General features: G+C 41.1%; 2 protein-coding genes across 2 annotated transcripts; one reads left to right on the forward strand and one right to left on the reverse strand.

Annotated features, from left to right (window-relative positions):
* Window positions 1-1,217: 1,217 nt before the first annotated feature.
* LOC110774497 (putative pectate lyase 9) lies at window positions 1,218-2,770 on the reverse strand. Its single transcript, XM_088254542.1, has 4 exons — window positions 2,507-2,770; window positions 1,880-2,235; window positions 1,550-1,688; window positions 1,218-1,439 (listed from the first exon to the last, which is right to left on the reverse strand). The coding sequence occupies exons 1-4, from the start codon at window positions 2,753-2,755 to the stop codon at window positions 1,218-1,220; spliced, it is 966 nt and encodes a 321-aa protein (XP_088110668.1). The 5' UTR covers window positions 2,756-2,770.
* A 4,676-nt stretch (window positions 2,771-7,446) lies between these two features.
* On the forward strand, window positions 7,447-8,073 carry LOC148293629 (uncharacterized). Its single transcript, XM_088254543.1, has one exon. It carries the CDS (start codon window positions 7,447-7,449, stop codon window positions 8,071-8,073), a length of 627 nt encoding a protein of 208 aa, XP_088110669.1.
* Window positions 8,074-15,593: the final 7,520 nt, after the last annotated feature.

A 15,593-nucleotide genomic window follows, 5' to 3' on the forward strand; every position in this document is an offset into this window, starting at 1 on the left:
TGGGTCACATGTATGAAATATAAGATATGAATGAAAGTTTGGTTATTCAACTTATATTTGGATTCTCTATTATTATTTCCCTGTTTTCATTGGTTATAAGAACAAAAATTTCTGCAACTCCAAGAATAGAGTAGGTGTTTACTCGCACGCAGGGTAGGTGTTTGGTAAAATGTATTTGGTTTTGTTCTACGAATTCAAATGACATGGTGGTGGTCTTTTTTTACTGAGTTTGTTATTTGGTTCTCAGGTTATTTCTTTACTAAAGAGAAAATAGAGAGATGTTGCAAAAAGTCTCATATTTGTTTATTTGGTCGTTCATTTTATGAAATTGTGGGTTTTGTTCTTTCATTAAGAATTTTTGAAGTGTTTATGTATTTATTATTACGTTATTTCTTTACTGAGTTTGTTGTTTGGTTCTGAGGTTATTTCTTTACTGAGTTCAACAACTGCAAACCACGTACGAGAGATAATGCCCACGTTCTGAAAATTCAAAAAGTTATTTGGTATGCAACTTGAAAACTGTTTTTAAATTTTTAAAACTTGAAAACTTATTTAGTTGAATTCTTGAAAATATATTTTTTTCCTTTATTTTTTGTAATTAAAATATTTTGATAAACATTATCAAAATTATATTAAACATATTATTTTAACATCCGCATTTTAATACCATTAATATATGATTTATAAGTTCAATTCGTCTTCAAGTCTTAAATAATATATATTAAATTAAAACATTCTAGATTAAATAAATCCTAAGACTAATGATTCTGAATATAATCCATCCGCATTGCTCCTACTTCTCACTTTGTCACTTGAGAGTATGTACTGTTTCCTACTTCTCTCCCAGTCATTTCATTGTCTTTTTTTGTAAGAAGAAACATAATTTCATTAAGAAGAGAACATAACAATAGAAGGGGCAAGTTGTCCACTGATCTAGCTAAACAACTCAACAAAAATACATGGCACCAGACGAACAGAACTAGTAGTTGACAGCAGAATTCCAATCATACAATATAGCCTCAAAGGAACCATCCCTAAATTCTGAAGATACCAACGGCCAAAGGAGGGAGATGAGATTTGTATATTTACTATACAATTGTTCACCTTTTTTTAGCTGACATAAAATTGATTTTCCTACGCATGTATATATATATATATATGACATGCAATTATATCATATCTCCACATCGCATCGCACGAGCCTAAGCCTTAAGTAATTAGCGTCTAGATCTTTTGATGCATGTCAAAGCACCAGATGACCTTGTCAATGAGCGGACAGATTTGGCATTAACAACTGGGAAAGTTTGTTCTCCGTTATAGTTTGGCTTTGCTCTTCCGGCACCTGTTTCAACGAAAGAAGCCCCATTTTCGAAGATATCTCCTACGGAGTAAAACTTCCAGGATCCTTTGCTTCCAATGGTGTCCTTCCTCCAAGTGATCTGTGCGTACATGGAAAATCATTAATTAATTCATTAAGGGCATTGCATTTGAACTTGAATATATATATATATATATATATATATATATACACATTTGAGTTAATAATTACCTCTTTCTTGTTTCCCGATTTTGGTGCAATGAAGAGGTTGGCTTCACTCTTAACACTAGGGTTCATGCTTCCCCCAATGGCATATTGCGACCATTCTCTGTAAAGGTTGTTCACAACATGTGCATATCCGTAGCGAATCCTGCATGCATGCAACAGTAAGTAATATAATACTAATGCGTTTTGTATGTGAGAATGTGAAGGTAAAAATATCCCACACTTATAAGGAGTTGGTTGCTTCCCCATTGCCAATTAGTTTTGAGATGGAACCTCAACTTACTGTACATATATTACGTACATGCTTTGCTAATAGTAATAGCTAGAGGCCTTTACCTTGGCATTCTTTGGTTGCAGTTGGGTCCAAAATGGTTGTACACAACGGTCACCCTCATGTTCTTGTCCCGAAAGTAGCCATCATCATGGCCGAGAAGCATAACCTTGTCCTGGTCTCTGAACCAGTTGTTGGAGATGGTGATATGGGTAGATCCGCGAGTAACATCGAGAAGACCATCCTGGCACTCGTAGAGTGTATTATGGTCTATCCAAACCTTTGATGCAGTTACCAACCTGATTGCATCTCCATCAACCTGCCCTATTGGTATTATCTTTCCTTCTGGACCCATAACTGAGCTTGGTGGTTGGGGTCGGCAATGATGGATTCGAAGGCCATGGATGATTATATTGCTTGCCTGATAACGTTTAAAATAATAATATAATTCGTTTACATGCGTGAAAATGTACACAAGATATCTTTATGTATTCAATTGCCAAAAAATGAGACTCTCATGTGTGTTACAAATTTACTTATAATGCATGTATTTATCTATTAAAACTATTCCCTAGCTAGTTTTATGAGATATATATAATACATGTCGTTCACCCATATTATAACAGTAGATTAGTAATAGCACGTGGCGGTGTGACCATACCAATTAAATATGTACGTATGTGTGTACGTACCTGAAAGACCAGCAAGCATGCATTACCAGCAATGTGAACACTAGCACCTCTTCCATCAATGGCAGTGAAGCTACTAATGAGAAGTGGTTTGTCAAGCCTAATGCGCATGTCCCTCTGGAAGGTGATCCACTTTTTCCCTTTGATCATGGTAACCCCATATCTCAAAGTTCCCGGTTTGGGGTCCAACGCATTGTCACTTGGGTCCGTGACTTGATAGTGTATGACATCTCTTCCTATGTTGTTGCTCATCTTCCCTGAAAATCCCACTGAGCATAATGCAAGTTCCTGCCGGTTCCTCCTCCAATCCGAGTTCCATCTCCAGCAACCATCGATCACGTTCAATTTCAAGCCATCAACTTTTGTTTTCTTAGCGAAACTCGGGTTTGGAGCGAAGCTGGCAATGGCGATCAAAAGGCCCAGAACAAAGCACCAGATATTGGCATTGCCATTGGGGCGTCCATGACAAGCCATTATATATACATATGTACTTTCCAACTCGCTCATGCACAGAAATAGCTACAGCAAGGTTTTTCTATTCAACTCTTTACAGATATGAAAGAACGAGAATGGAGAGCGATATTTATAGCCGGATTTAATATTCATAATGCTCCTAAATTTGTTTAGAACGTTGTTGGGGATCAGTCGTAATGGTTAGCTAGCTATCACAAAATCGCTATGGACGGAACGGAAAATATGAAGGTTCTGCAGTTTCACTTCTCCTCCTCCTCAAGTTTAGCTCGTTCGCTATCTTTGTGCTTTTTTTTGTTAGCTAGCTTTGTTTAACTGTGTTTAGTGGTGGAGCAATGGAGTCCTATAATTTACAACAACTATGTGGATGCGTACATGTCCTTCCTAGGGATCCCGAGTCTCCACATTTAGACCCTCGCATATATATAATACATCCTGTATAGTCAAATAATTATATATATATGGTGGAAATTCTCCTAAATATTATGGCCTTTTGCTTCTGTTTTGCAAGTCCATTAATTTGTGCATTGGCTTAGCATGGACCAAGTTCGGTCCTGTCCAGTTAAATTTTAGAATTCAATTTCAGAGATGATAATGAACAGATACTGTTTCTTCAAGAAAAAAATAAGAAACTAGAAAAGACACCATAACTACATAATTTATACGAAAATCTCTAGAGAGCCTATTTGAAGAAAAATACCCTCAACTAGCCACTTGTCATTTTCTAATTGATTCGTAATGTGCTAAAAATAATTCACTTGAAATACAGCATGGAGTTTTTTGAAAGTATTGGACTTGAAGGGTTTTATTTTTTTGTATATGTAAAATGTCATTATAATGGACCTATATATGAAAAGCCCAAAACAATGAATGAACGAAGATTTTTAGTACATACCATTCGAACCCGGTCAACTTTCAAGAGATAATCAAGATTTTGGTACAAACATATTCATATATTCATTCATTTTTAAATAGAAAAAAAGTGATTTTGTCGGAAAAATAAATGAATATTGTAAGTTATTCATTCATTCACCTTCTAAACCCATTCACTTATATGCTCCTTGTTGACACCGTAACTGACCAAGCAACAAGAAGCAAAGCAAAGCAAGAGGAGTCCCACATCGGAAAACTGCAAGAAGTGGAGACTCCCCTTCACCTATAAAAGGAGACTTCTCTCCTCTTAGAAGGGGGATTCGAAACTAAGCTAGGCTCCCTCTTCAGGACTCTCCTGTTAGTCTGGCCTTCGAGTCCTGGGTCTCCAGACCCGGGGACTTGACCTCTGGGCTCCAGACTCCTAACTTTGTACCTTAGGCCCTAGGCCTTCTTCCATTTATCTTTGGGTCTAATCCCCTTGTACAAATGTAAACAATATCATAATGAGAACATCTTCTCTGTGGACGTAGCCCATTCATTAAGGGTGAACCACATATATATTGTCTTTTGTATATTCATAAACTGGCTAAGTCCTCACATACACGCAGAAGGTCCAAACCTTCACCCATCATCCATCACACCTCATCACTAAGTTGGACTCAATCTTGGCCCAACCATTTTGAGCATCAACAGTTTGGCGCCGTCTGTGGGAATTGACACAAAAGGCTTCTGTCGTTCTCCCCTTCTCCAGTGCTCTTCGGCACCCATACAATCAACATCACCTAGGCTGCCGTTAGGCAATGCCTTACTGGAGCCACCTTGAATGCCAGGTCAACAAATTGCAGAAGATGATATTTTAAGAAAAAGCCAATCAGTGTGGCTATACTTTGCATGGCTTGCAGGGCCAACCCAACATCTCAGTTCAAAGTACCGACCGACACTTCTTTGAAGAGTAAAAATATGGGGACTTGAGCTTGTCCCACAAGCTCCATCATTCGGCGTGCGCTGCCTTCGGCACTAGAGGTGTCAAACGGGACGGGCCGGCCCAGCACGGCACGAGCCCAGCCCGTTTAAATGAGGCACGGCACGGCACGAGCACGAATATTAGTGGGCCGTGCTCGGCACGGTACGAAAGCTTGGACCGGGCTGGGATTTAAAAAAAGGTCCAATGGACCGGGCCGGCCCGTGGCCCGAAATTAAATGGACTTGGCCCGAGCCCGCTTCAAGCACGGCACGAGCCCGAGCCCGCTTCAAGCACGGCCCGAGCCCGAGCCCGCTTCAATCCTCTATTGCATTTTTTTAAGACAAAAAAAAAAGTTGGGATAACAAATAAAAAATTGAGTAATGAAAATAAAATATAAAATAATAAAAACAAACTTGGAAGTTGGACTCGTTGAAAGTTGAAACTTGAAACACTCCAGCATTAATAATAACTTAACAAACAGAACCAACTTTGTTGGACTCTGGAGTCAGTTGAGGGTTGGAACTTGGAGAGGCGTGAGGCCATGCGTGAGGCCATGCGTGAATTTTCAGTAAACAAACCATCTGCAAATACTCTTCCTCTTGATTTCTGCATATTCTCATATCATAAATCTTTAGGAAATATCCCTAACTATATAAACCCCAAATCAGTGTTGGAAGATCCATATAGCATCATAAACCAAAACCTGTGTTGGAGGCATCTAAATAGCTTGCGAACCATCAGCACGAACCAATTCTCTAATTCTACAGAGTTGGATTTGCAAGGTAAGAGCTTTAACATATAGTTTCTATGTTTGGTTGCTCAAAATTTGTGAGAAACATTGATTGTAGGGTTTGATCTTGTTTTTATTTTTATTTTTAATTATTTATCAAAACAACAGTCTAAATTTTTTGATTTTTTGGTGTGGGTTTTGCAGATTCTACCTTCTGGGTTCTAATTGAATGGTAAGTATCTGGTTTGGATTTTCAACCATTATTTTCTTAATATAATTAACAGACTCTGTACAAAAAGCTCAACACATTAACCTCATTGAGAATATATTTTGACAGAAAGCTGAAATGGATCCTCGAGGTATTTGAGATTTTTTCTGGAGATTCTGTAATCATAAAGGGAGGTATTTATTTAATTTTTCTGGTTAATGGATCCTCAAGATTATATTGATTTTGGTGAGCATTATGATAATAATTTTGAACATCTTAATCCTGATGACATGCCTAATCATGAAAATAACTTAACCTCTAATGATGTGGAGCAACCTATGCATGCTGTGATGTCTCTTGAATCAACCCCTCAAGAAGAAAACATTGATCAAACTGAGGTTAAAAAAAGAAAAAAAACTTCTGAAGTTTGGAAACATTTTAAAGTTTGTGACCAAAAACTTGATGATGGGACTATTCTTCCAAAGGCTATGTGTATTTATTGCAAGCATACTTTGACTTGTAAAACTGCAAATGGTACTGGGCATCTTCGTAGGCATTTTAATGCATGTCTTAAAAAAAATGGTCATAATCATGCTAAGCAGTCTCAACTATCTGCAAATACTGGAATCTCTTCATTTAAGTACTCTCAAGCTAAAATGAGAGTTGAGTTAGCTAGATTTATTGCATGTGCTGAATTACCCTTTCGTTTTGCTGAAAATCGTTGTTTTGAAAGATTTGTTCAAGTGGCTTTGCAACCAGAATTTAAGAAAGTTTCTCGCAATACTAATAGGGGTGATGTTGTAAAACTTTATGATGAGGAAAAGAAAAAATTGATAAATGTTTTCTCTAATTTGAAGGGTTCTATTGCTGTGACTTCTGACATGTGGGATGGTGGTAATAATTTGCCTTTTATTTGTGTTACTGCCCATTATATTGATGAAAATTGGTTGTTGCAGAAAAGAATTATTGCGTTTCGTCTTCTTGAATTTCCACATACTGGTAGTTCTATTTTTCATGGTATGATGAATGTGTTTAAGGAGTATAATATTACTCATAAAATATTTTCTATTACATTTGACAATGCTTCCAATAATTCTTCTGCTATTGAGCAATTTAAACATGTTTTGCATCCTTCTTACGGAGGGAAATTTTTTCATATGAGGTGTGTGTGTCACATAATTAATCTAATGGTGCAAGATGGATTAAAAGTTATTAAAACACAGCTTCAATTGATTAGGGATGCTATTGGTTATATTTCTTCTAGTAGCTCTAGACAACAAGACTTTGCTCACCTTTGTATTTCTCATGGCTTGAAACCTATAAAATTGAAAAAAGACATGCATATTCGTTGGAACTCAACTTATCACATGCTTAACAGTTGTAAAGGTTACACCAATGTCATCAATTTTTATTACAATAATAAAATGAATGATAATCTGTTGAGGGACGAAGAGTGGAATGTATGCTTTACTTTGGTGGACTTTTTCAAAGTTTTTTATGATGCTACATGTAACTGTTCTGGTGTTTATTATCCCACATCTCCTATTGCACTTCATGATTTATTTTCAATTAGTGCTACCTTTGCTAAATACAGATATGATACTACATGTAATTTTACAGACATTTGTGAGCAAATGGAAACTAAATATAAAAAGTATTGGACAGAGATTCCTTATACTTTTTGTTTTGGTGCAATAATGGATCCTAGAATTAAAGTAAGTGGTTTGGAAGTAATATTGACTGAAATTTCAAGAAATTTATCAATTACTTTACCACTTACAATATCCAATATTCAGAAGACATTCAATGATACTTATTTGTTGTATGAGAAGAAATATAGTGATGGTACAATAGCTACACAAACTGCTCCAACTGTTCATTTATTTGGTTCATCTTCATCTAGTAGTGCAGCTGTTTTTGGTATGCTTGCTAGCAAAGGAAAACAAAAGAGTGTAATGAGTTCTCGTACTGAAGTTTTTAAGTATTTGGATACTGCATTTGTTGAATTTATGACTGAGGAAGAAAGAAATAATTTCAATATTTTGGATTGGTGGAAAGCACATGAAAAGAACTTTCCTGTGCTTTCCATTATGGCACGTGATGTACTAGCAACTCCGGTGTCCACAGTAGCTTCGGAGTCTGCTTTTAGTGCAGGTGGTCGTGTGCTGGACGAAAAGAGGACGAGGCTTACTCCTCAAATATGCGAGGCACTTATGTGTTTTAAGGATTGGGAAGATGCTGATTTTCGAACTCAAAGTTTTGTAGATGAAGATCTCTCATATTTTGAAGATGACAGCACAAGTTCCCTTAATGAAGAAAGTTAGTTGAGATTAATTTTGGACAAGTATTTGATTGACTGCATTGGTGTCCTAGATTAATTTTGTTTTCCATTTTGTGTAATTTGGGAGGACAATGGTACTCTTTTTCCTTGATCTGATTTTCCTCCTTTGGGGGTTTTTTAAGGCAAGGTTTTAATGAGGCTATTTTTTTGCCCTCCAAACTTTCATATTGTTTAGGTGTTTGATTGATTAATGTTTTTAAATAGTTCATCATTCCTTGCTTCTAATTATATTTTTTATGTTTATAATATGAATTATGTAGTGGAAAAAAATTCAAGGGAAAAAAAAATTCAAATTAAATGGGTTGGTTCTTGGGCCCGAGTATGGCACGAGCACGGGCACGGCACGAGCACGAGCACGGGCACGGCACAAGCACGAGCACGGGCACGGCACGAGCCCGGCCCGGCCCGTTTCAATTTGGACATGGGCTTTGGGCCGGGCTGGGATTTATGATTTTACTAAATGGGCTGGCACGGCACGGCCCGCTAAGTTAACTGGGCCGGCCCGGCACGGCACGAAAATATTAAAAGCACGAGTTTAAATGGGACGGGCCGGCCCGGCACGGCCCGTTTGACACCTCTATTCGGCACCCCACCATACCCTTGCCATGGTCACGACACCCTTGCTTGGCTGACCCAGGTTCCTTACAACAGTACCAGAGACCCCAGCCTTAGCTCCGAAGGTCTATCAGTCGGAGCTTGCCGAACGAACTTGAGTCTTCTCCTTGCAAAAACCCTTGCAGCCATCTATCTATCTTTCAAAAGCTCTTGCCAAAGACACCCCAGCTCTGGCAAAAGCATTTGAAACCTCACGGCACCAATTGAAGCCAAGAGAAATCGCGAACGCCTTGAAGGACCAGCTAAAAAAACTTTGCCCACACTTCAGAAGGATCGAAAGGCTCCAATCACTTCCTTGCCGTCAGTCAAGGACCCAGACCCTAGACGGTCCTAGATTGGATGAACCCCCTGTAGGATTTCAAAACATTTTTCCGAAGTTCATTTGAATATTAAACATGCATTAATCAAATTAATCGCAGCGGAAGTCTATGGTGGTTGTTTAAATTCAAAAACAAAACTTCTTCCAAGTATCTTAAGCCATGAACATTGATATGTTTTTCATAAATGAAAATTCAAGAGAAAGGATAAGATCTAATTACCCTTGAAGCAATTATATGAACCAATTTGTGTTTGGTCTTCTCTTGATGATTTCCTCTTTGTTGATCTCCTCTTTGATCTTTGCTCCTTAATCTTTCTCCTCCATGTGAGCCACAAAAGTATATGGCCTCTAAGTCTCCACACCAATGGAACCTTGAGATGAGAAGAAGTATCTTGAGAATACTTGGATGCTAGTGCAAGATTCTCAAGATTTGTTTCAATCTAAACCACTTTGAAAAATGAAAGTATTTCACTCTTGAAAACTCTCCTTTTTCTCTCTTTGATCTCCCAAACCTATTTGGTTGATGTTGGATTGTGTTTTTGTGTTAATGAGCTTTTTGGAAACAATTCCCATACACATTCACTTAACCATTTTCGGCCAAATCCCATTGGGCTTCCAAAATTGGGCCTTATGACACTTAAACCATAATATTTAGGTGTCTTAAGCCCTTGGGCTTGCTACCCAACCATTTGGGCTTCCCTCTAACTATTATCGAGGCCCAAATACGTTTTTACACGTAGTAAATCATCCACATCAAATCAATCAAATTGATTTCCTCATTCTCATTTGTATTACTCAAAGTTAACCATTTAAGGTGTGCGATCCATTAGGTTCTAATTAGCAAGGCAGTGGGAAAATATTAGAACTCTTTCTAACCAACTGGAATTAAAACCCCTTTTTAATTCTTCCTTTATTTGGATCGATCACAATCAATCCTAGGACTTCCACAAGCCAAGAGTGACATCTAGCAATATATCAAGGCTACCCAAGCTAACCAGAATAGATGAAGAACCTTTTCAGTTGGAATTGCAATGCAATACGATCCTTCTCTTATACAATGTTTCAAATCATATTATTAGGGTACGGATTGTTTATGTCAAACCCCTAATATGATTTATAACCTCATGTGATTCAAAAGAACATGATTAAGAACAACTTTCTAAATCAAGCTCAAAATACTTTGGCCAAAGATTTACTGAATCACATCTTGAAACATTCTCCTTCTTTATCGAAAGTAGAGATTCCTTATTGTACATTCACATGCCCCTATGATGAATTAAGAGATCCCAACAACACTTAAGACAAATCTTTTACGGCTTGCCTTTAAGAGCTATCAAAGATCAATAACGCATCACAGGACAACCATGATGCCTCAGGTCTAAGGACTAATTTGCATTATTGCAACTATGAGTTCTCATTTAACATATAGATAAATACTCCATATGAGAACTACGGTTGATCGCGTTCAGTGTACTCATTCACTAATGAGCACCCACATACTTGTATTAGTGTCAACTACACAAATGGTTTGAGACTAACCATCCTCCCAATTGAGCATACATAATATGTGCTAATCTTGACGGTTTATCAATGCCCATTTGATAACCTATGATTAGGAACATTTTGGGATGCTACAGTTAGAGATTAAAGGTCTCCCGAATCTAATCTTCTTTAGATTACTTTATCTCTTGTTTAGCATACCCGGGACATTTGTTTCTTTACATGATGTAAAAGATAACAAATAAGTTTGCCCTTTATATATCATATACGAAATGTATTCTAAGGAGATTACATCAAATGTATTGGCTCTTAGGGCACATTTCTAACACCCCCCTCCACGAACAAATGATGAACGACACCACGGACCCAGCTCCAACTCGATGCAAAAACTAGGCACTTAGACCCACTCTTCGCCGAAGACAGATCAGCCCCTCACCAAAATACCTTCGAATATCTCTTGCCGGTCGGCACCTCCTCCGAGCTGAACTACGGACCCAGCTCCGAATATATTTTGGAGCCTAGCTTCCCTGCCGAACGGCAGGGAGCATGCAGAAGGTGAAGGAGTGACTTATCAATTTTTGGCTGACCCAGCCCCTCAAGCTAAAAGGTGACGACATGTCTTAAGCTAATAGGGGACTTGCACCTCCTCTCCCCAAACCCTGGCCCTTATCTCCAATCTTTGGACTCCCTTACCGAAGGTATAAAAACCCTAGCTATAAAAGCACAAGGGCCCAGCTACAAAAAGGCCCCAGCTACGTTTCAAAAACGGAAGGACCCAGCCTCTAAAAATCCGAATCTACCCTCAAAACCCTAGCCACCACCTGGGTCAAGGAGGCTTGCCGAAGCCCAGCTTTGGAACCCGGCCCCAAGGCCATTGCTCAAGCCCAACATCGCATAAAACTCCATTGCTGAAGTTTCAAACACACCTTCGCGCCACCTTGGCCTTTCTACTAAACGAACACTCGGACCCCCATGGACCCAGCTCGTAAAGTGCCCCCTAAGACACCCTTTCCAAATCTGGAAGCCCCCAGCCCTCGCTGAAGCCCAGCTCCACATAGCACAAACCCCAGGCCTTTGCCAAAGCCCAGCTCATGAGGCCCACCTACCAAGAACTTGGAAACTCGCGGGATCAAGCCCCTCATTCTTCCTGCCGAAGGACAAGCCCTTGCCGAAGCTCTGAAGGCCCAGCTCCAAGGACATGCCACAAGCTCAAATATCCACAAGGTACCCAAATTTCTTAAAATAATAATAAAATTTGCACATATGCATTCCTTCTCTTCGGCACCCTCGTGCCCAGGCACATTGCCTTGCCACATGCAAGCTTTGTGTCACCTTTGGCATCTCATTTGCCTTCGGCACCCCCGTGCCTAGCTTCACCTTCGGCACCCCCGTGCCTAAGCCCACCTTTGGCACCCCCGTGCCTAAGCTCACCTTCGGCATCTTCTTGCCTAAGCCCACCTTCGGCACCCTAGTGCCCAAGCTCACCTTCGGTACCCCCGTACCTGAGCTCACCTTCGGCGCCCCCGTGCCTAAGCCTACCTTTGGCACCTCCATGCCTTGCCACATGCAAGCTTGTTTCGCCTTCGGCATCTTCTTACCTAAGCCCACCTTCGGCACCCCGTGCCCTTCGGCATTTTATATTGCGACAAGCAAGTCTTATGCCTTCGGCACCCCCGTGCCTAGCCACTCCCTCTTGCGACATGCAAGCTTGGCACCTTCGGCACCCCATGCCCTCCGGCATTATTGCGACATACAAGTCTTACACCTTCGGCATCCTCATGCCCAGCCACTTCCTCTTGCGACATGCAAGCTTGGCACCTTCGACACCCCGTGCCCTTCGGCATTTTATATTGCGACAAGCAAGTCTCATGCCTTCGGCACCCTCGTGCCTAGCCACTTCCTCTTGCGACATGCAAGCTTGGCACCTTCGGCACCCCGTGCCCTTCGGCATTTTATATTGCGACATGCAAGTCTTGTGCCTTCGGCATCCTCGTGCCTAGCTCTTCCCTTTGCCACATGCAAGCTTGTTTCGCCTTCGGCACCCCCGTGCCTAGGCCCACCTTTGGCACCTCCATGCTTTGCAACATCCAAGCTTTGGCATCCCTTTGCCTAAGCTCACCTTCGGCACCCCTTTGCCTAAGCCCACCTTTGGCACCCCTGTGCCTAAGCTCACCCTCGGCGCCCTCATGCCTAAGCTCACCTTCGGCACCCCTTTGCCTAAGCCCACCTTTGGCACCCCTGTGCCTAAGCTCACCCTCGGCGCCCCCATGCCTAAGCTCACCTTCGGCACCCCCGTGCCTAGGCACATTGCCTTGCCACATGCAAGCTTTGTGTCACCTTTGGCATCTCATTTGCCTTCGGCACCCTCGTGCCTAGCTTCACCTTCGGCACCCCTTTGCCTAAGCCCACCTTTGGCACCCCCGTGCCTAAGCTCACCTTCGGCGCCCCCATGCCTAAGCTCACCTTCGGCACCCCCGTGCCTAGGCACAATGCCTTGTGACATGCGAGCTTGTGCGTTTGGCAAACCACTCCGCCTTCGGCACCCTTGTGCCTTTAGCATCCCCTTTGCCTTCGGCACCCCCGTGCCTAAACCCATCTCTTGCAACATGCCTTCAGCACCCCCCATGCCTAAGCCCACATTCGGCACCCCGAGCCTAGGAACATTACCTTGCAACATGCAAAGCTTTGTATCGCCTTTGCCATCCCAACTCCAAAATTATGTCAGTATCCAAGGGACCTAGCCCCCTTCCGAAGGCTCAGCTCCAAAACAAACTCCTAAGGCCAAGCTGAGTACTTAGGCCTAGCCCTTGCCTAGCCCTATCTTGAGCAAAATAGGCTCAATAAAAGCCATAGATGGCCCTTACCGATCGGCACCTTGGTCCCTCGCCTAGCCCAACACTCAGGCCTAGCCAAATCTGCAGCTTGGCTCCTTGCGAAGCCTAGCCTCCTTCCAAATTCCAAAACTCCCAGCTTCTAGATCTCCCAGCCCCTAGACACTCATGCCAGCCCAAACTATAACTAGACTCCTTGCCGAAGCCCTTGCGGCCCAGCCCTTGCTAAATGCCCAGGCTAAACCCACATGACCTGGCCCTTCCTAAAATGCCCAGCTCTCTTGTCGAAACATTAAAAGGCCAGCTCTTGATGTTGGCTCCAATTCCATGCCGAAGCCTCAAAAGCCAAGCCCGTGTGGGACTCTATTTTTCTCTCCACGCTCCCTACCGTTCGGCAAGGAAGCTAAACCCTCAAGCTTTGCTCCCTTACCGAAGCAAATGGCTGACCCAGCCATAAAAAAAAAACAAAAAACAAAAAAACAAAAACAAAAAAAAAAAAAAACAAAAATTTGCACCTGCCGAACGGTAGGCAACATGCAGAAGGAATTTGGGAAGTGAAAGTGCCCAATTGGCTGACCTAGCCACAAAAAAAAAAAAAAAAAAATAAAATAAAAATTTTGCACCTGCCGAACGGTAGGCATTGTGCAGAAGGAATTTGGGAAGTGAAAGTGCCCAATTGGCTAGCTACTTGGCTGACCTAGCCACAAAAAAAAAAAAAAAAAAAAAAAAAATTTGCACCTGCCGAACGGTAGGCATTGTGCAGAAGGAATTTGGGAAGTGAAAGTGCCCAATTGGCTAGCTACTTGGCTGACCTAGCCACAAAAAAAAAAAAAAAAAAATTGAACCTGCCGAACGGTAGGTGATATGCAGAAGGAAATTTGGGGGAGTTGCCAATTTTTGGCTGACCTAGCTCAAAAAAAAAAGAAAAAAAAAAAAAAAAAAAAACATTCTCTCCCTCCAAACCACTTTGGTTTTTTGTTGCAACTTCTCTCCCTCCAAAGTTCTTCTTACCCGGGGACTTGGGGGACTGGGGATAGTGCACTATACGACTTGGAAGACAAACTACGGTGTTGCTCGGCCAGTGCACTTAAGATTACAAATCCCCAAGCAAGAAGTTCTTCTTACTCGCGAACTTGGGGGACTACTGTTGACACCGTAACTGACCAAGCAACAAGAAGCAAAGCAAAGCAAGAGGAGTCCCACATCGGAAGGGGGATTCGAAACTGAGCTGGGCTCCCTCTTCAAGACTCTCCTGTTAGTCTGGCCTTCGAGTCCTGGGTCTCCAGACCCGGGGACTTGACCTCTGGGCTCCAGACTCCTAACTTTGTACCTTAGGCCCTAGGCCTTCTTCCATTTATCTTTGGGTCTAATCCCCTTGTACAAATGTAAACAATATCATAATGAGAACATCTTCTCTGTGGACGTAGCCCATTCATTAAGGGTGAACCACATATATCTTGTCTTTTGTATATTCATAAACTGGCTAAGTCCTCACATACACGCAGAAGGTCCAAACCTTCACCCATCATCCATCACACCTCATCACTAAGTTGGACTCAATCTTGGCCCAACCATTTTGAGCATCAACACTCCTTGATAAGAAAATGGAAAAACATCATTTACTTGTAAATATATATTGGCTATCAAAGGAATTCAAAAGTTGCAAATAACTAGATTGGTGCTGATAATTCTGCTTCATTGAATCAGTGTTTAAGAAAATGATATTAGGAAACACTTATTATGCATGAATATAGCAAGCAAACTCGAATTTCCATAGATTCTATACCTATTCTGCTTCATTGAATCTCACTTATATGCTCTCGAGTCCACAACCAACCGCTCTATGGCTTTGCTTTCTTGCTGAATCAGTGGGGATAAGCTCTCATATTCGACCAGTCAACAGTAGAATCAAGATCGGCATCTAATTCCCCAACGATGCTTCTGCAACAATTGGAATTGTAGGATGGGTAATGCTATGCTTACGACATAAATCTACCACATTTTAATACCATCTTACATGGCAGCTGATGTGGACAACCACCTCATTAAAATTATATTAGTTTTTTTTTTAAGGAGATAATATTTTCTATATTTTTCTTTAGTTAAAAATTTATAAATAAATAAAAAAACTAAACTAAACCCTACGACCACTTTTCACACGTCTCTTTGCCTCCCCTAATTCTCTTTCTCCCTCCTTCCTCTCCTCCCCATCGCAGTGCTTCGCCGGACTCCTCCCCA

Source organism: Prunus avium, chromosome 6 (genome assembly GCF_965620075.1).
Source record: "Prunus avium chromosome 6, drPruAviu1.hap1.1, whole genome shotgun sequence".
NCBI lineage: Eukaryota > Viridiplantae > Streptophyta > Magnoliopsida > Rosales > Rosaceae > Prunus > Prunus avium.